General features: G+C 44.8%; 1 protein-coding gene across 2 annotated transcripts in view; it reads right to left on the reverse strand.

The window, feature by feature from the left end:
• Positions 1-23,182, reverse strand: part of LOC147456041 (HAD-superfamily hydrolase, subfamily IG, 5'-nucleotidase) — a 143,746-nt gene that overhangs the window by 119,277 nt on the left and 1,287 nt on the right. Inside the window, exons 2-6 of one of the 2 annotated variants that reach the window (XM_086514618.1) lie at positions 22,630-22,711; positions 22,419-22,439; positions 22,206-22,335; positions 21,121-21,244; positions 20,819-21,028 (exon numbers count right to left, since the gene is read on the reverse strand). In XM_086514618.1, coding sequence (XP_086370744.1) covers positions 20,819-21,028; positions 21,121-21,244; positions 22,206-22,335; positions 22,419-22,439; positions 22,630-22,711 — 567 coding nt within the window. The other variant, XM_086514617.1, reaches the window with a different exon arrangement.

Below are 23,182 nucleotides of genomic sequence, written 5' to 3' on the forward strand. Positions count from 1 at the left end.
CAAAGGTTATGGTGTTTAACACCACACCGCAATGGGTCAGGAGATCAGTACCTACTTTCAAATATGGTCAGGAGATTGTGGAGTATACAGATGCATACACTTACCTGGGGGTAGTCTTCACGGGGCCGAGATTTTCTTTGAGAAGAGCGGCAGAGACTAGACTAACTAGAGCCGGTGCGGCTCTGGGAGGAATGGAGAGGATGTGTTCACAAGTTCAGTTCCAGGAACCTAGGACAAAGTTATGGCTCTTTCATACTTTGGTAGCCTCTACTATGTTATATGGGGTGCAGGTTTGGGGACCTTCTATAGGCCAGGATGGGTGGAGGCGTATGGAGAAGCCCCTGGTATTTATGATCTCTCGGCTGATTAGAGCCAAGGTTTCTATACCGCATGATATCATTCGAGCGGAATTAGCTGCCCCCCCTATGGAGATTGAGGCGCTCACAAGATCAGTCTCCTTTGTACACAGTCTATGGGATACTACCAGAGACAGATATGCCAGGGTGGCTCTAGAGTCCTCCAGACAATTAGCTTTGAATGGGGACACATCATGCTGGTATGCTCAGATGACATCATGGTTTCAGACACAGGGTTTCACCATGGATAGGTTGCCTCCTTTTCAATACTCTCTTCAGGCACCCTTGAGGTCTCTGACACGGGTAGAGATTAATAGACTCATCCGTCAGGATTTGATCCAGCTGGACACAAGAAGGACATGGATAGAGCCGTTACAAGAGTTGGGCACAAAGATGGCTTTCTATAGAGAGCATCTTCTCCACCTCACGGGGGATGGGTTTGTGATTCGACCTAGCTATATGAACACGCATCTTTCGCATGGTTTGCGTTGTGCTATTGGCCAGATACGCATGTCCTCACATCAGCTCGAGGTTGAGACTGGCAGATTCATAGGGACAGCGGCAAATAACAGAATATGCCGCTTATGCCATCTAGAGCCAGAGACAGAAGTACATTACATATGTCATTGCACAGTATACTATGAGATACGAGGTCGTTTTCACTGTCTATTCAGAGAAGGTTTTGGGCCTCTATCTAGGGTCATGAGTTACGAGGATCAAAGATGTCTTGGGCTTTATCTACTTGAGTTACACAAGCATAGAGGAACCTTACTGAGGAGAGGTGAAGAGAGACATCCCCAGAGACAGATCACAGATTTCTTTACACTAGATACTGTACACCCAAAAGAACAGACAGAGGAGCAACCAGCGACGGTGGAGAGGTCTACCCGCACTACTGGCATTCTCATAGACCGAGCATTGGAGCTAGGGAGATCTAGACGACCCCGAGGGAGGAGAGGAGCTACACAATTTCGAAGGAGGCTACGGCAAAGGATTCAAGCCATACTCTTTCGTCGTCCAGAGTGCAGATGAAGATGGATCTCTACTCCCCTCCCATATTGTCTTCACATTGTACTGCTTAGTTTAGGATCCCGCAGTATTTATATTTTGTTATCCTAGTTTAATTTATTTTGTTAATCTGACTTTGTATCAGATACACCGCATTGTAACTTTCTGGTCTCATAGGTCACTTTGGCCTTTTGAAGACGTTAATATAACATTTCATTTCATTTCATCTCTCTCTCTCTCTCTCTCTCTCTCTCTCTCTCTCTGAGTAGCCGCGGGTAAGGCAAACAAAGAGGGGAGGGGGGGAAAATATCGCTCTCTCGAGCTATCATCGAGAAGGGGGGCTGGGAAGAGGAAGAAAGGAGATTTTGGAAAATTGGAAGAAAGACGAAGGGGAGGAAAAAGATCTCTCGAGCCATCTCCCGACGGCGTTGAAGGGCAAGGAGAAGAAGGGTAGGAGAGAGGAAATCGGACTCGTGGACTCTCATTCTCTCTCAGGAATCGGACACAGGGGAGAAACAAGAGAAGAAAGGGTGCTCTCTCGGGGCACTCGGTGAAGAAGAAAAGAGCAGGAGAAGGTTACAAGGAAGGGGGAAAAAGGCAGTTCTTTTCTAGTCTTTTTCAAGGTAATGTTGAGGATTCAAGAGTAGGTGAACCATAGAGAAGGGAAGTCGTGCTGGAAATTACAGAATGCTTCAGCTTTGAGGATTTCTTATTAGGGTTTGGCAAATCAAAAGGCTTACCAACGATGGCATATGTAATTGATTTTTTAATAGGGTTATCAGAGATCATTAATTGATAGCTTTTGTTAGGTTCCACGACCAATTATGGGTCGTTTATCTGTTTCTTATTGTTTTGAGCCATAAATAGTGTTCCAAACCGTGTCCATCTCTCATAATTTCTCTCTGATGTTTACTAAATACTCTTATTAACCCTAAGAATATCCCTATCTGCACTCGTGTCCCTTGGTTTCAGCCTGCATTGATTTCCTATCTATACCCAAATGCCTGGCGCTTTCCCGATCGACGGAGAACCGCGCACTCCAACATTTTTGGTGAACCCGACACAAACTTGACCAACGTCGACGGAATCGGCCAAGTAGCAGAGTCAGCAATGGAAAAAAAGGAAAATTGAAGAGCCACAAAGCTGGAAGCAAGAGATGTTGCACCAGTTAGCTCTTGTCTTGAACATGCCAAACGCTCAGTATTTGATAAGCAGAGTATTTTCAATGGCTCTGATCCAGCAGGATATTTGAAGTGCTATGAAGAGGTGAATTGAATTGTGTTAATATACCTACCTATGCAGAGTTGCAAGCACATTCAAGTTAAGCTTGAAACTATTGTAGATGAGTGCTTGCTTGAGAATGATAGGTGATTATAAGTTGAAGATGATGGAGGAGTTGTCAGAGTTGTCTATGAAAAGCTTGGAATTGCGGATTCCTTTGAAGACTTACGAGGTACAAAAACGCATGAAGACTTAAAGAGTTTAAATAGACAGGATAATTTGCAGGGCTTGGGTATACCAAATTTATAGGGCTTGGATGTGCAAGAGTATGTGTTTGAAGATCTGCAAGGTGATGATTTAGGAGGGGCACACTCCTTTTTTAGCAAGATTTTGTGATGCAAAGGTCACAAAGTGGCAAACCTATTCAAAGGGGGTGCAAGGTGAATTGCAATTTTTGGTGTCACATATAATTGGATTCATTATGCCGATGATATGGATAGGGAAGTAAATGCTACTTTCCATATGCATAATGAACTTTGTGCTATAGAAGTTCAGAGATATTTGGATGAGGATGAGAAAATTGAATGCACTCTATAGGACATGTGACTAATATGCATGTTATATGTGGGAAGGCTAGCTTGCAACCTGAGTGTGCAAGGCAGAAAATTCTTCTAAAGCGGTAGACCCAAAGCTTATGTGTTTATTGGACGAAAGGATTCTCTATTACGGATGCTAAGGGTACTGAGCAATATGATTTCATGCATGAGCTAGTTTATCCAGATGTGGTTGATGTTGACCTTGTGCAATTGCTTGATGAGGCTTTACTAGATTTTGAGCATGTGCAAAATAGGAAAAAATTTCCTAATGATTCTTGGGAACAAAATGAGAGGGTTTTTCCAAGGAATTGATGTATCCAAATATGCATGCCCAGAATTCTAATGCTACGGAGGGTGAAGCTGCATTACCAAGGTTCCTACGAATGATGGATGATCAGCAATCAGCTGAGCAGGTTGCACAAGGCATATGGCAATATCTAATGATGCCTAATGTTATAGGGGATTTAATGCTACCCAATATTGTAGGGGAATCAGTGCTATGTTTTGATCCGGGGAGATATCGCCGTGCTTATGATTTATGCCAGTTTTTCTATATGCCATTTGATCCCAGGGGAGATGAATATGTGCAAAGTCTTGGGCGGTTGATTTAAATGCCATATAATCCACTTGGTGTTCATGAAGGTTTATGGATTAATGGATGCTTATGACATATGTTCTACTCATGAGAATTTTTTTGTGTTTTCCCTATGATCCTGGAGGAGGGTATGCTTGATGAAGCTACGGATTGGGAGATTGTAAAAGGGAATTTCACAATGGGGGAGTGGTTATATTTTGATAGGTTTCTGCTTGCAGTTTTGGATAACGGTTGGCACATATCGGAGATATGTAGGTTCAAAGGGGGTAGATGCCGTGCCACTTTGCGAGCACGGAATGGCAGATGAGAGTGTATTTTAGAGTTTTAAATGTCTTATGATTTATGCCAGATTCTTTTATGATGTTAGGTTGATTGGAATATATGCTAACTGTGGGTTTTGGGGCCATCAAATGAGGTTGATGCCTCTAGGTCAGGATCCACAAATGCTGTCAAAATGCGGTTTTATAGGCCAAAAGTGTAGTGCTTGACACGCTCTCCGTGCTTGTCTTTACGGCTCGTCAATCAAAGTTTAGATGAGGAAGATATGGGCAGTACAAAAAATTTTGAGGACCAGTTCTGCTGATTTTGGACAAGTTTTGAGATGTGTGCCGGGTGATCGGTTTTTGTTTGCCAAAGTTTTAGATGATAGCTTTGCTGATGAAAGTTACAGGATATGCTTTACAGTGTTTGAATTGGATTTCATTCGACCAAGGTATGTTGATGCACTCTAGCTTGGACAAGGGGCTATGTGCTCAGAAGCTTGAATGTAAGTCAGATGTGCTGCTTCACAATGCTTTGGTCATAAAATATGCCAAATGTGGCTAACTTTGAAAAGCATAGGAGTGCTCGAGGAGCTTATGGTCCAGATGTCGTCTCTCAGAGTACATCGAGGTCAGGATATTCACAACATGGTAATGATGTGACGGCAATGCTTTAGTCTAAATATACGTCAAATGTGGTGCCCACAAGAAAGCAAATAAAGTTCTTGATGGGCTTCCCATCCGAAATGTCATTGATTGTAGTATGTGTCCAACATAGCTATGGTAGGGAAGCTATAAGTTGTTTTAACCGCATGCGAAGGGAAGGACTTTCACCAATGCAATCAATTATGTTTGCACCTTGAAGGCAAGTGGCCTTAGTAAAGGTATTGATATGGGCAAGAGAATTAACAAGGAGGTTGCTAGTCAAGGATTGTAGGAGAAAAATGTCATGCTTGAAAGTGCTTTATTCGAATATGTATGCTGGCTAGGGCCTATTGGCGAGAGATGTTGTGACTAGCAATGCATTGGTTGATATGTAAGCCAAGTGGGATAGTGTGGTGGGGATGGCATGGCCCTCCAATAGAGCAAAAGAGTTTCTTTGTTTTTTTAAACAAAATGGCCATGGAGGAGCGCAGAGAGCGAAGGAAGGCAGCGAACAAGGAGAGAGAGAAGCTCGCATAGAACAGGGGAATGCTCGGATGGCTTCACAACTGAAGCGAAAAAGCACCAGCAAGCTATGGTACCCTAGTTCGGCTCTGCTACCACGTGATTTGGTGCACTCTCACCTACCCGAGTGCCACATCATCAAGACCCCGTTCACACATCCCAAGCAACGACGACAACGTCGTTGCTGAGGGAAAGGGGGGGGCTATTTTCACAAGGGGGTATTCATGAGAAAAACAACGTGGGGGAAAGGGAGATTATCATATGAAGGCAAGGGATTATGCCCTTAAGACTTGAGCAATGAAGACGGGAGCGCGCCCGATGCGTGATGAAGTAAGGGTGGGAGTGGCTAATAAGTCCGGGGACGGGCCACGAAGATATTTTAATCAAATCCTTGTAAAACTTGGAAGCGACATCTTGCTCTATCTGCTCTTCGTTAGGACCGGTATGCTTTCAGAAACGCACATGCCTAAAGCTCTCATACCACTGTAACGGGGACGGGCACCGCGTGCCAACGGAAAAGAGCAGACTAAACACTTTTAGCACTTCAACTAAAAGAGAGAGAGAGAGTGCACAACACACGAGACGGGGGGTGGCGGAGTGCCACCTCGAGAAAGCACTGGCCCCAAACCTCGGCGTCCCTTTGGGTATTTCTTTTTAGTGCTTGAACTCAGTACAATGCCGGTACAAGCGCTCTGCACCTTCACCCAAAAGAGTGTCAAAGACTTAGCCCTCTGCATATATTTAAAGGCCCTTGGCCTATGAAAAGCCGTTACATGAAAGGCTTGAAACTCAAAAGCATCTGGCCCAAGAGCTGGCGCTGAAAATCAACCAACGTAAATCACGGAAATCCGTATAGGCTGCCACGCTAGCATAGTCAGTGTGAAACGCGGAAATCCGTACAGACTGCCACGTCAGTAAGTCAACGCAAAATGCGGATTTCCATACTAGCTTGCCACATCATCAAGCTCCACGCAAGTCTGTGTGTGTGTGTGTGTGTGTGTGTGTGTGTGTGTGTGTGTGTGTGTGTCTCACTTTATTTTAATAACTTTAGGTCCCCTAGTCCCCATCGGGTCCCGTAAGTTAGTGGGAACTCGTCTTTAAAAATAGGCCACTCAGCAAGACTTTGCAAGTTGGTAAAACTTCTTCTGCTCCTTGTTCTTCTTAGGGTTTAGGCCCCTTAACTGGGATCTGCAAGTTGGCTGTGTTCTTCAATGGCTTGACACATCAGCAGTTTGTAACACTTGGATAGTTTTCTACGACGTTGAAATTCTCTTCTTCTTAGGTGTGTGTGTAGGGTGTGTGTGCGCGCTAATAAAAAGAGAAAAATGGTATAACCTTTCTATCACCAAAGTGTGGTAGATTGGTTATACCATTTCGCTCTTGAATAACAGGACTTGAGTTCAACTCTCCTCGTCGAATAGATATCTGAGGTCTCTTGAGATAGTTTCCTACGACGTGAAAATTCTCTTCATCTCGGGTGTATGTGTGGGTGTGCGCGCGCTAATAAAAAGAGAAAAATGGTATAACCTTTCTATCACCTAAGTGTGGTAGATTGGTTATGCCATTTCCCTCTTGAATAACAGGTCTTGAGTTCAACTCTCCTCATCGGATAGATCTTTAAGGTCTCTTGGGATAGTTTTTTATGACGTTAAAATTCTCTTCTCCTTGGGTGTGTGTGTGGGTGTGGGTGTGTGCGCGCGTGCTATAAAAGAGGAAAATGGTATAGCTTTTCTATTACCCAAGTGTGGTAGATTGGTTATGCCATTTCCCTCTTGAACAACAAGTCTTGAGTTCAATTCTCCTCATCAGATAGATCTTAAGGTCTCTTGGGATAGATTCTTACGACATTAGAATTCTCTTCTTCTCGAGTGTGTGTGTGTGTGTGTGTGTGTGTGTGTGTGTGTGTGTGTGTGTGTGTGTGTGTGTGTGTGTGTGTGTGTGTGTGCATGCACGCACGCGCTATTAAAAAGAGGAAAATGGTATAAACTTTTTAGCACCCAAGTGTGGTAGATTGATTATGCCATTTTCCTCTTAAATAATAGGTCTTGAGTTCAACTCTCCTCGTCCAATAGATCTTTAAGATCTCTTGGGATAGTTTCCTATGACATTAAAATTCTCTTCTTCTCGAGTGTGTGTGTGTGCGCGCGCACACGCTAATAAAAAGAGGAAAATGGCATAACCTTTCTATCACCCAAGTGTGGTAGATTGGTTATGTCATTTCCCTCTTGAATAATAGGACTTGAGTTCAATTCTCCTAGTTGGATAGATCTTTAAGGTCTCTTGGGATCTACGACGTTGAAATTCTCTTCTTCTCGGGTGTGTGGGTGTGCACGCGCTAATAAAAAGAGGAAAATGGTATAACCTTTCTATCACCCACGTCTGGTAGATTGGTTATGCCATTTCCCTCTTCTTGAGTTCAACTCTCCTCGTCAAATAGATCTTTAAGGTCTCTTATGATAGTTTCCTACGACGTTAAAATTCTCTTCTTCTCGTGTGTGTGTGTATATAGGTGTGTATGTGTGTGCGCGCTAATAAAAAGAGGAAAATGGTATAACCTTTCTATCACCCAAGTGTGGTGGATTGGTTATGCCATTTCTTTCTTGAATAAGAGGTCTTGAGTTCGACTCTCCTCGTCGGATAGATCTTTAAGGCCTCTTAGGACTTAAAGATCTTTAAGGCCTCTTTAAGACCTTAAAATTCTCTTCTTCTCGAGTGTGTATGTGGGTGTGTGTGGGTGTGTGGGTGTGTATGTTGGTGTGCAGTGTGTGTGCGAGTGTGTGTGTGCGTGTGTGTGTGTGGGTTGTGGGAAAAATAGCATGCTCGCGTCGTATCTCTGCAACGCGTGGTCTTCTGCAGCACGTGAAACACTCCTGCTCGCAAGAATCTACAGCGCGCGTGCACGTCAGGACTCTGTTGCGACCTTTGCGTACTCTACCTGCGCAGCCTGTGTGGTGCGTGTGGAGGTACAGTCAATCTATTTTACATAAGTGGTGTTCAGCAAAGGTTAAGCACGTCACAGGTGTACAGTCTCGGTGTCTGTTCAGCAGCAGTTCAGGGTTTGATGCTTTGATGTAAGGTTGTACATACCATAGACAGAGAACTGTTTCGGATACTACAGTGTACAAAACCTTTTTTCTTTGGTTTCCAGTAGTCACCAGTACAAACATTAAGCTCTCAGTGTATGTCCGATTCAGTTGTGCCCTTTATTAGCTCATACAAACGCAAAAAACAGATGGCACCTGAGTCTTCAGAAATGGGTGAAGTCTGAGCTTGTTTGTCGGACGATTTTGAAGGTGCTCGGAACGCTTGGGAGGGGCAGGAACCCGCTACTGAAGTGCTTATTCATGTTCAAGCTTTGATGGACCCAGTGGCGCAATATGCTTTAAATGCAGTTATTTTGTTCTTCCCGGGCAAGATGCCTACCGCACAAGATGTGGGTCAGTGGGTAGACTTTCTTCTTAAATGCCAAGCGGTTCAAGGTGTTTATTTCGGTGCAAGAGGATTTTATGAAGTTTTGTTGGCAGACACTGATGCATGTAATACGTTGCTTGAGTTGTCCCCATTGTTCTTTGGTACTCAGATGACGCATGTATAGCCATGGGCCCTTACCAAGGACTATCAAAGTTTAATCCGTCACAAGTGCCCGGTATGGGTGGAAATTCTCGATTTCCCATGCACTTGGCGTCACTTTCTTCCTATGCTAGCTTCACGTTTGGGGAAAATAATTTGTCCTCCTAAGCTTGATGCTAATACAAATCGCTTTTGTGTGCTTTGGGCTTTTGTGTGCTTTGGGATACGGATGTTCCCACTCCTGAAGGTATTACTGTCAATTCGGGAGACCCACTCATTGGGAAATGTCCTTTTAAGCTCAAATGGGGAAAATTTGCAAATTCATGTTTTCGTTGTGGGAAATTTGGACACGTGCAATCTGAATGTTGTGAGCCTATTTTGCAACCTCCTCCTTCAGCTATTCCTCAGCTTGTGGTTTCTACTGAGAGGAAAGTCCCTCACTCCAGATCTGTCGTTGCTACGGCTTCTGTGTTGCCTGACGTTTTATCTGTGGAAAAAGGCAAGGTCAAACCTATTGTTCCCTCCGATCCTCAGGGTAAAGGAAAGTCTGCGTCTACTCCTGAAACCAAAAACAAGGGAAAAAAGGTGGATTTGGCGGATGGATCTCCTTGGGCGACTCCCAAGAAAACTGTTAAGATGCGTTCACACCCCTCCTCTCGTAATTATGTACCTCCTGAAGTGAAATCTGCGGAGCAGAAACCTCTTCCCTGTAATGATAATCGCACTCTTGCGGATGCATGGAATAAGGTGGTGCACTCTTACAGAGATGCTGTGGTTCATGGTACTTCTCAATCACTTACAGGCCCTGTTGCTTCTGAGACTGGCTTGCAGAATACTGTGGTTGAGTCACGGGCTGTTGATGTTGATGTGCTTATGGGCACGTCAACCTAGTCCCTCCCTTTCCTTGCCTCTGTACATATGTTTTCAATGCATAGTTGTGTTTAATGTATTTCATATAATGTGCGTGGGTTAAGTAACCCTGACAAATGGAGATTAACCTGGCACTACGTACATACATGTATGGCAGACATTGTGATTTTGCAAGAACACAATCAGCATGATTATGCTGGGCAATGCTCTTCCTTTGCAGGATACTGGATAGCATATGCTGGTTTGTCGGACTTTTTTGGTGTTTTGATTATGGTTAGGCATGAGCTGCAGCCAGTTCTGGCGTATAATGATCCAGAGGGTCATTGGATGGTGGTCCAATGCACGATCAATGGTCAGATTTATAAATTTGGTGGAGTATATGCGTATACAGCCTCGGGACAACGAGCTACTTTGTGACATGAGATATCTTCTTATCCGTGGCTATCCAATGCCCTACTTTGTGGTGATTTTAACAATGCACCCGCTTTTTCGGATAATACCACAGGACATTCCCACATGCTGAGCATAGAATTGCAGGCATGGGAAAATCTTGTTGCATGCACACAGATGTTGGACTTGTGGACTCTCTTGCATCCTAATGTTTCGGGATACACATTTCAACATAATGCCTTTTCTACATATCGTGCAAGATTAGATCGGTGGTATGTCCTCGGCATGCAAGAATTTGATGAGTTTGTATGCGAAATGCAAATAGACCATTCTTTGCTATATTTCTGATCATGCTCCTGTTGTGATGATGTTGCGCTATGGGCAACTACACTCTGATCAGCCTCTTTCCAAGAAACACATGTTGCACATCAACAATGCTTTCTTTCGCATGAGGCATTCCACAGAATGATTTATGATGTTATTCCCCCCTTGGTTGCTCAAGATCCTGATGTTGCTTGGGTTCGCTTTGTTGCACGAGTGCAAAGTGTAATTCAGGACTATGGAAAGCAGTACATGTTTCAATTACGCGGCGATGTTGAGGAAGCGAAACATATGTATCAACAGCTCCAACTCATAGCTGACGCACGTCTGTTGTCAGAAAGTGAATTGACAGACCTTTGTCAGGCCAGAGTGAGTCTGCAGCATAATGATAAACGAAAACTGGTTAAATGGCAAACTCGTGCTCGCCATCGAGCTTTTGTGGACAAGGGATGTGCTTCGAAACAGTTTTTTAAGCACTTGCATCATTCGAGGGCTTCTCAAACTATTAAGCGGGTCATGTTCCGACCTGGAGCCTGGACAACCTCAGAGCGTGAGCTTGCGGATGCCATGGTGTCACATTTTTAGGAATGTTTTCGCCGCCCACCCCCCCCCCCCCCCCCCACGGCATCTGCTGAAGTTATTAATCACGCCATCTTTTGCTATCTATCGTGCATGCAATTGTCTTGCCTCGTGATGCTTTGGCCTTGGAGGCGGATTTTACAGAAAATGAATTGCACTCGGCATTGCTTGCTCTTCGTAGATAGCGTTCCCCCGGTTGGGATGGGCTCACTGTGGAATTTTTTATCTCCTTTTGAGAGCCTCTGAAAGAACCTTTGCTTTACATGATGAACATTGCATGGGCAAAGCAGTGCTTGCCGATGTCTTGGAATGAGGGTTTGCTGCAGTTACTGCCCAAACATGCGCTTTGTGACAGTTCTCGCATTGGCGGCCGACAACCCTTATGCCGGTTATTTATAAAATCTTGGCTAAAATCATTGTGAACCGCATCAAGGAACCTCTTATGGCTGGTATCCATTCTGCGCAGTATGGCTTTATTCCTCGTCGCCAGATTTTGGATAATTTGGCTAATGTATTGATTGGAATGGAATATGCAAAGTATACCCAACAAGATGTACTTGTGATGCAAGTACATATTGAAAAGGCTTTCGATACGGTTCAATGGGATTTCATTGCTACCACGATGCAAGCCCTTGGATTTGGTCCCAAGATGGTCAATGTGGTATATTTCTTGTATGCTCACAATACATCTTCAGGTCTCCTTGATGGGGAGCTGACAGAACCTTGGCCTCTTGGATGCTCTGTGAGACAGGGTTGCCCGCTTAGCGCCTTGTTGTATGCCATTGCCACCCACCCCTTGTTGATGTATTTGGATCATTTGATTTCACTCGATCGTCTTCATGGGTTGCAGTTACCGAATGGCAAAGACTTTGCAAGGAAGGCCTATGCTGACGATTCATTGTTCATGCTTCGTAATAACCAAGGTGATGTGCGTGAAATTATGCAGGCATTGGATACATTTGGCCTGACAGCAGGCCTTCAGGCTAACTTTCACAAATCCAAACTCTTGCCTCTGGAGGTTTGTGACTGGCATCAGCTTCTGTGGCCTGGTGAGATTCTTGATCCGCATGTGGTGGTCAGGCACTTAGGATACCCTATCGGCTGGCATGTAACCAATACACAGCAAATTGATTGGGTTATGCAACGATTGAATGTCAAGTTGCACTATTGGAAACTGTCTACATGGCCGCTACATGTTCGACTTCGTATTGTGCAAAGTATCATGATGGCTTATGTTCAATTTTACTTGCCGTTGTTGCACTGGCCTCGCTCTCGTCCCTCATTGTTGATGTCTAATATTGTATCTCACTTGTGGTGCACTAATTCTCATAAAGAAAGGCCTCCGTTTGTTAGCAATGCAAAAGCTTTGCACTCCGAAGCGTCTTGGGGGCCTGAATATTTTGGACCTTCGTCGCCATGCATTGGCTAGGAAGGCAATGTTATTACCAACTCTTGTGCGGCAATCTCAGCCATGGACAGTTATGGTTGCTGATCTATGTCGGCACGCTACCACTCCCGCTTTTGGTCGTAGGCAGACTTCCCTTTGGGAGATAGTGTTTGGCAAGATGAATGGTTATGTTCCTGGTTGCTTATTCACCTCTGCCTTGCTTTCTGCTTGGAAAGATGTTACGGATCATCTCTACTGGCATGGCAGGCAGCAAGCAGATGCGAATTCCTTGCGATTGGAAAGCATTCATTGGAGTAAGGTGTTCTCTATTACCCTGGTTGATCAATCGCCTCGTCAAGCCTACTTCCTCTCTGGTCGTGGAGTATGCACAGTGCACAGTGGATGATGTGGTGGATTCATCTGGGAATTTGCTTACTTTTTCTCAGGCAGAAGCACGCTTTGGGTTGGACATGCATTATCGTCGGATTTGGAGCCTGCTTCAGCGTATGCTGGCTGATTTCCTCCCTATTCCACCGCTGGCAGGTGGTTGTCTCGTATGCAAGATTTGACTTTATGGCACACTCCTATAGATGCGATTTCTGCCCAACAGATTTATGCTTCTCTTGTGCAAGACTCTTGGCTGGCTGATCACTGTAATACGCTTTGGGCTTTGCACAAATCTGAACGATGGTGGAGACAGCTCTCACTGTGATTTGAAAGTCTCACTTGCCTCTTAAGGAGCGTCTGTTTCTTTGGCGTTGTTTGTTGGGAGTTCTTCTGGTTGGAACTCTCCTTGCAGCGCGTCACATTGCTCCTCTTGTTGTGTCAATTGCTCCGTTGTTGATGAGAATGTTAAGACACTTGCTTTGGGATTGTCGTTGCACCAGGACATTCCTTCGATGCGTTTCTGCGTGTATGAATCTTCGATTTCCCTCGATGGTTTTCCACAAACGTTTCTGGCTTTTTGGCATTCTCCCGACTTCCCTCCAACGTTTTGCCATCTTTTTCGCATGGGTCAGATTTTGGTCGCTGTGGTCTCTATGGCACCATCGCAATCTCCGTATGTTTCACCGTCGAGAGGTGGATCCTTTTCCATCCTTTAAGATTTCATTGATGCAATTGTTACATTTTGCCTTTGACAATGGGGACATATCCCTAGAAATCTTGCAACTCTTCTATGTTTGCTTTTAGCGATTTTACATCGCAGAACACAGTTGTGTTCTCTCCCTTGTATATGATCTTTTTGGTGAGTTTTCCTCGCTTTGAGGTTTCCCACTGGTAAATTAATCAAATCAAATTTACAAAAAAAGTGTGTGTGTATGCTAATAAAAAGAGGAAAATGGTATAACCTCTCTCTCACCCAGATGTGGTAGATTATGCCATTTCCCTCTTGAATAACAGGTCTTGAGTTCAACTCTCCTCGTCGAATAGATCTTTAAGGTCTCTTAAGATAGTCCTTCGATGTTAAATTTCTCTTCTTCTTCTTCTTCTCTCTCTCTCTCTCTCTCTCTCTCTCTCTCTCTCTCTCTCTCTCTCTCTCTCTCTCTCTCTCTCTCTCTCTCTCTCAGTATGCAGCATCTTTATACACTGTACCTGGACAGCCACCACTACCAGATCCACCACAGCCATGTCCGGCAACGAGCACCTTCTTTACCACTGAGATGGTAAAGGAGGCCATTGACAGGATGAAGACCAGACGGGCACAGAATCATGAGGGTTTGGTAGCAGAGCACATTATACATGCTGGGGATTTGTTGGCAGAGATGCTTGCACGGTTATTCAACCGTGTCATGTGTGAGGGCTTTCCCGAGTCTTGGAGATTATCTACTATTGTACCTATCTTCAAGACAGGAGACCCCACAGTGCCAGGGAATTACCGTACTATCATGGTAGGACACACATTGGCACGGTTGTATGCATCCATCCTTGAGCATAGGCTGAGCAGTTGGGTAGAGATTATGGGCATACGGGCACCTGGGCAAGCTGGTTTCAGGAGGGGTTTCTCCACACTAGATCATGTCTTTACACTCAGAGCTATCATTGAGGAGGGTCGAGCACATGGTAGACGGATATATTGCAGCTTTGTGGACTTCCGCAAAGCTTTTGACACAGTACCGAGGGCCAGATTGATGCGTCGACTTATGGAATTGGGGGTACCCACAGAGCTGATATGGGGGATTATGGCATTGTACAACTCAGTGATGGGTCATGTATGCTCATCAGAGGGGATATCTGACATAGTTCACTCCACTATCGGAGTGAAACAGGGATGCCCATTGTCCTCTACTTTATTTGGTATGTATGTTGATGAGGTCTCTGATTATATTGACAGAGGAGGAGATAGAGGTGCTCAGCTTGCGGGGACATGGATCCCTCTTTTATTGTATGCTGACGATATCGTGTTGATATCAGACTCACCAGAGGGTATGCAGAGACCTTTGGACGCATTGCATAGTTTTGCAGGGGATAGTGGATTGTCTGTCAACCTTGGTAAAACCAAGGTCATGGTATTTAATACCACGCCACAGTGGGTTAGGAGATCAGCACCTACATTCACATATGGGCAAGACAGTATGGAGTACACTGATGCATACACATATCTTGGGGTGGTCTTTAGTGGACCGAGGTTCACACTGAAAGTGGCAGCAGACACTAGATTGACTCGTGCCTATGCAACCCTAGGCGGTTTAGAGAGAATTTGTTCGCAGGTTCAGTTCCAGGAACCTCGAACAAAGCTCTGGCTTTTCGACACTTTGGTCGCTTTAGTTATGCACTACGGGGTTCAGGTTTGGGGACCTTCTGTTGACAGTGCTGGATGGAGTAATATGGAGAGACCCTTGATATCTATGATTTCTAGGTTGATTAGAGCCAAGGCCTCAGTTCCACATGACATCATACGTGCGGAGCTGGCTGCCCCACCTATGGAGGTTGAGGCACTCACCAGATCAGTATCATTTGTACACAGCTTATGGGACACCACCAGGGACAGGTATGCTAGGCTTGCTCTTGAGTCATCCAGACAGCTGGCATTATAGGGAGATACATCATGTTGGTATGCACAGATGAGCTCATGGTTTCAGAGGCATGGTTTCAGCATGGACAAGCTGCCCCCTTTCCAGTATTCTCTTGATGCACCATCTTTGGCTCTTACACGGATGGAGACTACTAGACTCATTCGGCAGGATCTTATCCAGCTTGATAGCAAGAGGACATGGATAGAGCCATCACGGGAGTTGGGTACGAAGAGGGCTTTCTATAGAGAGCATCTTCTCCAACTCACGATAGACGGATTTGTCACACGGCCCAGCTACATGGACACACATCTATCTCATGGGTTACGATGTGCCATAGGCCAGATTTGCAAATGTTCACACCGGCTTGGGATTGAGACAGGTAGATTCAGAGGCATACCAGCAGACAGTAGGATATGTCAGTTATGCCGTGCAGAGCCAGAGACAGAGTTTCACTACATATGTCATTGCACAGTCTACTATGAGATACGGGGACGCTTTCATTGTTTATTCAGAGATGGTTTTGACTCGTTAGATAGAGTCATGAGATATCAGGATCAAAGATGTCTCGGATTATTTCTACTTGAGATACAGAGACATAGAGACGCTCTATTGAGAGGGCAAAGACAGAGACAGCCCCAGAGACGCATCTCAGATTTCTTTAGTCTGAGTACCACAGAGCCAGAGGGGACACCACCATCACAGAGCTCGGTTCCCACCCATACACACACCAACGGTACTCTCATTGACCGAGCTATAGAGTTGGGGAGATCGAGACGACCGCGACTGAGGAGGGGAGCCACGCAGCACCGACGGAGATTGCGATAGAGGATCCATAGGATTCTAGCACGACACCCAGAGTGTCGATCAGGATAGGCCTCATGCTACTGCATATTATATCATGGTAACACTTATCCCCATTCTGTACCATTGTGGCATGATACCATAGGAGTCGGTAGCACTCCTAGATCAGTTCTTTGTTTGTAGTTTTCTTTGTTTGTACCCAGACTTGGTACTAGACTCATCATTGTAATCAGTTGGTCTCATAGGTCATTTTGGCCTTTTGTAGACATTAATATATCATTTCATTTCTCTCTCTCGCTGCCCTGCTGCCCCTCGCGCTCCCCTGCTGCCCCCGCACCCTCTCTCTCTCACTGCCCTGCTGTCCCTGCCCCTCGCGTTCCCTGCCCGCCCCTGCCCCTCGCGCTCCCCTGCTGCCCCCGCACCCTCTCTCTCTCGCGCTCTCTCCCGCACCCACCCCCCTGCCTTGTGCTCCCGCTCCCTCGCTCTCTCTCTCTCTCGTGCTGCCCGCCCCGCTCCCTCTCTCTATCGCGCTGCCCCCCCCCCCCTCGTCTATCGCGCCCCCCCCCCTCCTCAGTCTATCGTGCGCGCCAAAAAAAGTGTGTGTGTATGCTAATAAAAAGAGGAAAATGGTATAACCTCTCTCTCACCCAGATGTGGTAGATTATGCCATTTCCCTCTTGAATAACAGGTCTTGAGTTCAACTCTCCTCGTCGAATAGATCTTTAAGGTCTCTTAAGATAGTCCTTCGACATTAAATTTCTCTTCTTCTCTCTCTCTCTCTCTCTCTCTCTCTCTCTCTCTCTCTCTCTCTCTCTCTCTCTCTCTCTCTCTCTCTCTCTCTCTCTGCTGCCCCTCGCGCTCCCCTGCTGCCCCCGCACCCTCTCTCTCACTGCCCTGCTGCCCCCGCCCCTCGCGCTCCATGCCCGCCCCTGCCCCTCGCGCTCTCTCCCGCACCCACCCCTCTGCCCTGCGCTCCCGCTCCTGACGGTGGAGAGGTCTACCCGCACTACTGGCATTCTCATAGACCGAGCATTGGAGCTAGGGAGATCTAGACGACCCCGAGGGAGGAGAGGAGCTACACAATTTCAAAGGAGGCTATGGCGAAGGATTCAAGCCATACTCTTTCGTCGTCCAGAGTGCAGATGAAGATGGATCTCTACTCCCCTCCCATATTGTCTTCACATTGTACTGCTTAGTTTAGGATCCCGCAGTATTTATATTTTGTTATCCTAGTTTAATTTATTTTGTTAATCTGACTTTGTATCAGATACACCGCATTGTAACTTTCTAGTCTCATAGGTCACTTTGGCCTTTTGAAGACGTTAATATAACATTTCATTTCATTTTCTCTCTCTCTCTCTCTCTCTCTCTCTCTCTCTCTCTCTCTCTCTCTCTCTCTCTCTCTCTCTCTCTCTCTCTCTCTCTCTCTCTCTCTCTCTCTCTCTCTCTCTCTCTCTCTCTCTCTCTCTCTCTCAAGTTGTTTCAACTATCAAGTGCTAAAAGTCTATTCCAATTTGTTCTTTTCAGTAGGCACGTGGTGCTCTCCCATTACAGAAGTGAACAGTCTTTTGAACTTTACCCACATTTTCGGAGCTTTCTTATGCAAGAGCAGGGTTAACCACCATGTCTAAACATAAGCTTTAAGAAAAGAAGCCACCTTTCATACCTTGGAGGTTTCCGAGAAGCGACCCCAAAGAAAGCACTATCAAGTTGTTGGATGTAGGCAAGAGCTCGACGGGCATCCTTGAAAAAATGTAAAACATTATGCCTATCCTTGAACTCTTTGGTCTTCTTTTTCTTCTTTTTCGAAAAGTCATTTTGAGTCGGTCTCATAAGGTAGTTCTACTTCCTACCATAGATAATCCCAAAGGCACAAGAATTGCTATCCAAACTGCCTCTAGAGGACGAGGTGTCCTCCTCTACACTGCTAGAATGCTTTCTATGCTTCTCTTAAATCTACCTCTTTTCCTCGTCCCTCGAGTCAGAGGAAGAAGAACTCTGTGAACTTTATAAGGACAAAGACAGAAGAACGAGGGTCATCCTCGAAGCGAACGTGCTTCCTAAATCTACTAGCCTCTTCGAAAGTGGATTTCCGGTCTAGGTAACCAGGGTAATCCTCCAATTTGCTTTTCTTTCGAGAGTGCTTTTTGCATTTCATCAACTAGCTGACTTTTTGTTCAAGAGCGTCATCAAACTCTTCTAGTTATTTCTGCTTTTTTGCACTTCGCTTTGCTTTAGTCTTCATGGCCGACTTGAGAGGTGAGTGGACGGCATCTCGCCCTTGAGAGTGAACCTTGTGAATCGAGTGATTCTTCAAATACGTCATATACATATTTTTCGGGTCCTTGGAGTACTTGATCATTCGTGGTAGCTGCTATGGCACATGCCACATCATCACTTTTGTGACACCAAAACACAGTATAAATGTAAGGTGCAGCGGAATGAATGTTGAACTTTGCTCAAGATGAGTGCTCCGAACTGTGCTCAAGGTTCCTTTTACTTAGGGAAGGGAGAGCCTTCCGTTCTTTAATGAGAGAGTGCAAGTGATCACAAACAAAGTGGATGAACACTGTGAATGAAGGTGTTGAGACTGAGAGATAGAGAGAGAAGAGAATACGACACCAGAATGTTGTCAAACCCTCCTCCAAAGGCCCTACTCTCTATGGTGAGAGCGGTCTACTTATGATTGCACAAATCTCTACAATGCTTGGACTTCCCGACGATGTCGACAACGACGAGACCGGCTGAAATCTGAAAATGCTAAGGGCTAAAATCTGCAAATCTTTATCTGCTGAATTCTGACTCTATATCGGTGACGCCGGCGATGACGACGATGCAACGACAACGCGTTGAAACTGCAAACTTCGCGGGATCTGACCGTGCGGCGAGGATCTGATGTGGGAAGGTGAGATCTGCGAGGTTCGGGGGTCCTGCTGCGGGATCTGACTGCTGAAAATTGAAAACGCTAGTGCTTATGAGTGTCTTGTCGTGAAGAATCTGCAAAACACTGGGAGGTTCTGCAAATCCAAAACACTAGGCTGATTTGGAGTTCTGATGTAAAAAACTGCTAACGCTAGGGAGTCTGCTGTGTCCAGCTGTGGATCTGTTGTGCCTTGCTGTGGATCTGCTGATCTGCAAAGCAAAAACGGCAAGGGCTGATCTTGTCCAAAAATGCTAGGCCTTGCCAGAGCAAAACGCTAGGGTTCCTCTGTTTGGGGGGTCTTGCTGAGAAGTTGCATGTTGAGCAAGGTGCTCTTGCTGCCTCTTCTGCCAGAAAGTGCTAGCTCTCGTTTACTTATATATTATCTTAGCAAAATTGCCCTACCTAGTTTCCAACAAAAGTCACTTAAAATAATAAGTGAAAAATGTCAAAAATAGGGAAAATATGTTTTATGCCCTGTAAAATGATCCTGATGGAATCTGATGGTAATGCTAATGATCATGCTCTGTGCAACCAGAGGATATGCATCTACTCTAAGTGTCTGGACATGCACGGTCTGTGAACAGACTCACAAAAGTGCCATATCACTATTCTAGACTGACTTGACTAAATTGAACCCTTGTCATGAAGTAGCTTGTCCACGTACACATAGGGTTAGATGTGCACGTGACATAAATGCTAAAAATGGGTCTAACATCCCTCCTCCAGAACGCGGAACAATAAGGAAAAGAAATATACATACATGAACTCAGGATAAGCACAGATTAGCATATTCACCTTTCAACAACAAGGTAATGAACAGAGCACAAACAGGAGGAACAAATACATACAAAAATGTGTGAACATGAAATAATGAAGATATAATGGGCAGACGCTCTAATGTGAATAGGTATACATGCCTCGCGTTGATACTGCAAGGGATCGTTCAATTAAATAAAAAACTTGGCTATCGGCATAATCCAGCTAAAGTAAGACGAGCTTTTAGAATCTCTTGTCCAATTTAGTGTTGGGAAGCAGGGAGGTAACCCCCTGTTGAGCTGGCCAATGCTCCGTTCCAAACTTCAATTCCAATTGGTAATATTCAGTAACTCCTGGAGTTACATAATGCTGCAAATATACCAATGAAAAATGATTTACCACATTCTAGAGGCAATGTAAAGCAACGAAACTGCTAATCCTCATAAGGCATTCATAGGTGAGAAAATATTCCTCAAAATGCACCATGAAATTGCTTTTCCCTTTTTAGTCTATCAAAGTTTATCTTTCTCCGACTTCAGTTCCGCTTTTCACGCTTTGTTTTCTGTCACTTTAAGTTTGTTGTTATACAGGTCATGCCACAGGCCTCAAACATAGAAACTGTGCTCAAGAATTTGCATGTGCAAAAGATGGACATCCAAGGCCAGAAGGTCAGCGGGAACACCAAAGGCTTCCCTGAAGATAACTTATGAAAGAATGGTATGTATTCTCCTGCTCATATCCATTGCCTCGGCCAAAATTCCAGAGAATATTATTCTGATGTGCCTTTCAGGCTTCAAAAGTACTTTTCGTTTCCCACTAAGTCTCACTTGAAGTTACCACCAGTGCCAAACCCTGCTGTGTGTTTGCACTGCTGTTACACGTGAAATATAATGATGGACGCAATGACCATCCAACGCGAAGATAAATAGGTAAACTAAGTGACAACTTACAATCAAAGAAACTAAGTGACAACTTACAATCAAAGAAACTAAGTGACAACTTACCATTTGGATTTTCTTTACGCAAATCTTTCAAAGCGGCAGGCATATTCTGAAAGTATGAAATGGTCGTCTCAAACAATTCCCTCAATCCACTTGTGCAATCGATTGTCTGCTTGTTTTCTTTTGAATTAACAGCCAAAGTGTGAAGAGCCATTTGAAAATCCCCTTTATTACTGAGTCGCATATTTTTCTCCTGTAAAAGGCTACCTATACCTGAAAGATAAAGCTTACCATTTACTATTTGAAGTCTTGACAGCACATCACAAAACAATCCCTAAAGAAAATTCTTGACAGGGGGGAAAAACCTCCATCGCTTGATGAAGAGGGAGCACCATCAGATAGCTTGAAATGAGAGAGACGCACGGTATGTAATCGCCTGCTCATATCCATTGGCTCGTCCAAAATCCCAGAGAATATTTTCTGTTGACGCTAGTAGATTGAAGCCAAACACTTCAAAAAAGTCAGCTTGAAAAAAGACATACAGAGAAAGAATCACTGCGTAACACATAGCTTGTTCGAACAAATTGATTGTAAAACAACGCAACAGGACAGTAATGGCAAAAACAACATTGCTTTGAATAATCAGTAGGTAGGCTACGACAAGTCATGAACATCCTTTTCCTGGATTGCTCAATGAGCCCAGGCATTAATGATGTCTTTTCCATTCTGACTGATATATTGAATGAGATAAAGCTGGACTTCAGGTATGTGTCAATGTCAAATGCTAAGAATGACTTTCACCAAAACAAATATCTGAAACTATTCAACTGCTATTCACAAGCTCAGGTTCCCTCCCCATTTCAGATTCGAGCATTTTTTATGCAATCCTAAAACTAAGAGTTCCGCACTCCATGAGTCAAAATGACAAGCATGTCTAAAAAGGGCCACATATGCGGACATTACTAGGTGCACTTTTGTCTGTACGCAATCTTGACAAATAAGTTTGTAAATCTCATAGGTGATTGACATGCAAACCATTTCAGCTTTAAGCATTTTTTAATAATAATCTATCACTTAACTGGTTGAATTCTCTCTTAGAATGCATTCTTAAAACTGTGTTCCGCACTTTATGAGTCAAAATGACATGTGTGTTATAAAAGGGCCACATATGCAGACATTACTAAGAGAACTACAAACTAATTCAAGATTTCCAACAGACAAAAGTGCACCCGGGTGATTAACATGCAGGCCGATGAAATCAATAGTAATACTAGCAATGCTTGAAAGGATAGCACGTCTATTCACTTTATTGGTATCGTAAAAGGCACTTAAGCACCTTTCGTGTGTACATTTGCCTTCTGCAGGCCATTGCCAGAAGTTTGCCTACCAGTGGAGGGCGTGTGTGAAGCTGGATGAGGATGAGAGAGAGAGAGAGAGAGAGAGGTCATACCAATGGCTGATGCTGATATCTAGCTCGAGAAGAATGTGAGAGGCTGGAGCTGAGGAAGCGCAGTTGCCGGACCAGGGGAGGAATGAGGACTCTTCTGGCGTTCATCCTTCGCAGCCGACCAAGCCGAGATCTGCGCAGCCGAATCATACACTCCTCCTGCTACATGCAAAGCAACACTTTGCCAGTTCATGGAGAAAGGCCTTGTGATTGTACCTGCAGAGGCTACAGACGCTACTGGCGGACGCGAGATCGTGAGGGAAGCGCGCTCTCTCGTCGTTTAATTGAATAGTCCCTCTCTAGACTCGTATATGAAAAGAGGCGGCGGAACTTCTCATTGGCTGCCATGAGGCCAATCGTGAGTTGTAGCGTGTCACACAAGTTTGGAGTCCAAGCCAAAGGTATCATAGATACCACTAGATACTACCTGGTATCTGGCTCTTCTTCATTTTTATTAGGAGAAATCTTTGCAGATTTCATTTTGCTCCACAACCCAATTTTTTGCATGCCTAATAAAAAATCCCAAGGCAAATTTTGAACTCACACGCATGTGATGTTGGTTCTACTAGTGAGTTTGAACTTTGGGTACCTATGCGTTATCTCCACTCACACCACTTACATTACACATTCCCTTTTCTTCTTTAATCTTCCAGGATAGTTGTCAATATTCGTGTCAAAAAGTTGTGGCCACTAGTGGTTCCGGACATTATGGATACTAGTACGGCCGACCGCCTTCGGTGGCCCCCCTCTCTCCCTCTTTATCATGTGCAAAGGGGTTTTTTTTAGTTTTGAACTTTAGCTTTCAGGTCGCAGATTGCGACACGTGTAAAGGGCTCCCCCTTCCGCCATATTATGTTAGTAAATAGGGAAATGCACCTCCCCTTCATCTCTCCCCCCTCTCTCAACACACCCAAACGCACACAGATCCACTGTTCCACATAGCGGCGAAAAAGTAAACTGGTCTTCCATGTAGGAAGGAA

The sequence above is a fragment of the Adiantum capillus-veneris genome, chromosome 6 (genome assembly GCF_014529385.1).
Source record: "Adiantum capillus-veneris isolate H3 chromosome 6, ASM1452938v2, whole genome shotgun sequence".
Classification (NCBI taxonomy): domain Eukaryota; kingdom Viridiplantae; phylum Streptophyta; class Polypodiopsida; order Polypodiales; family Pteridaceae; genus Adiantum; species Adiantum capillus-veneris.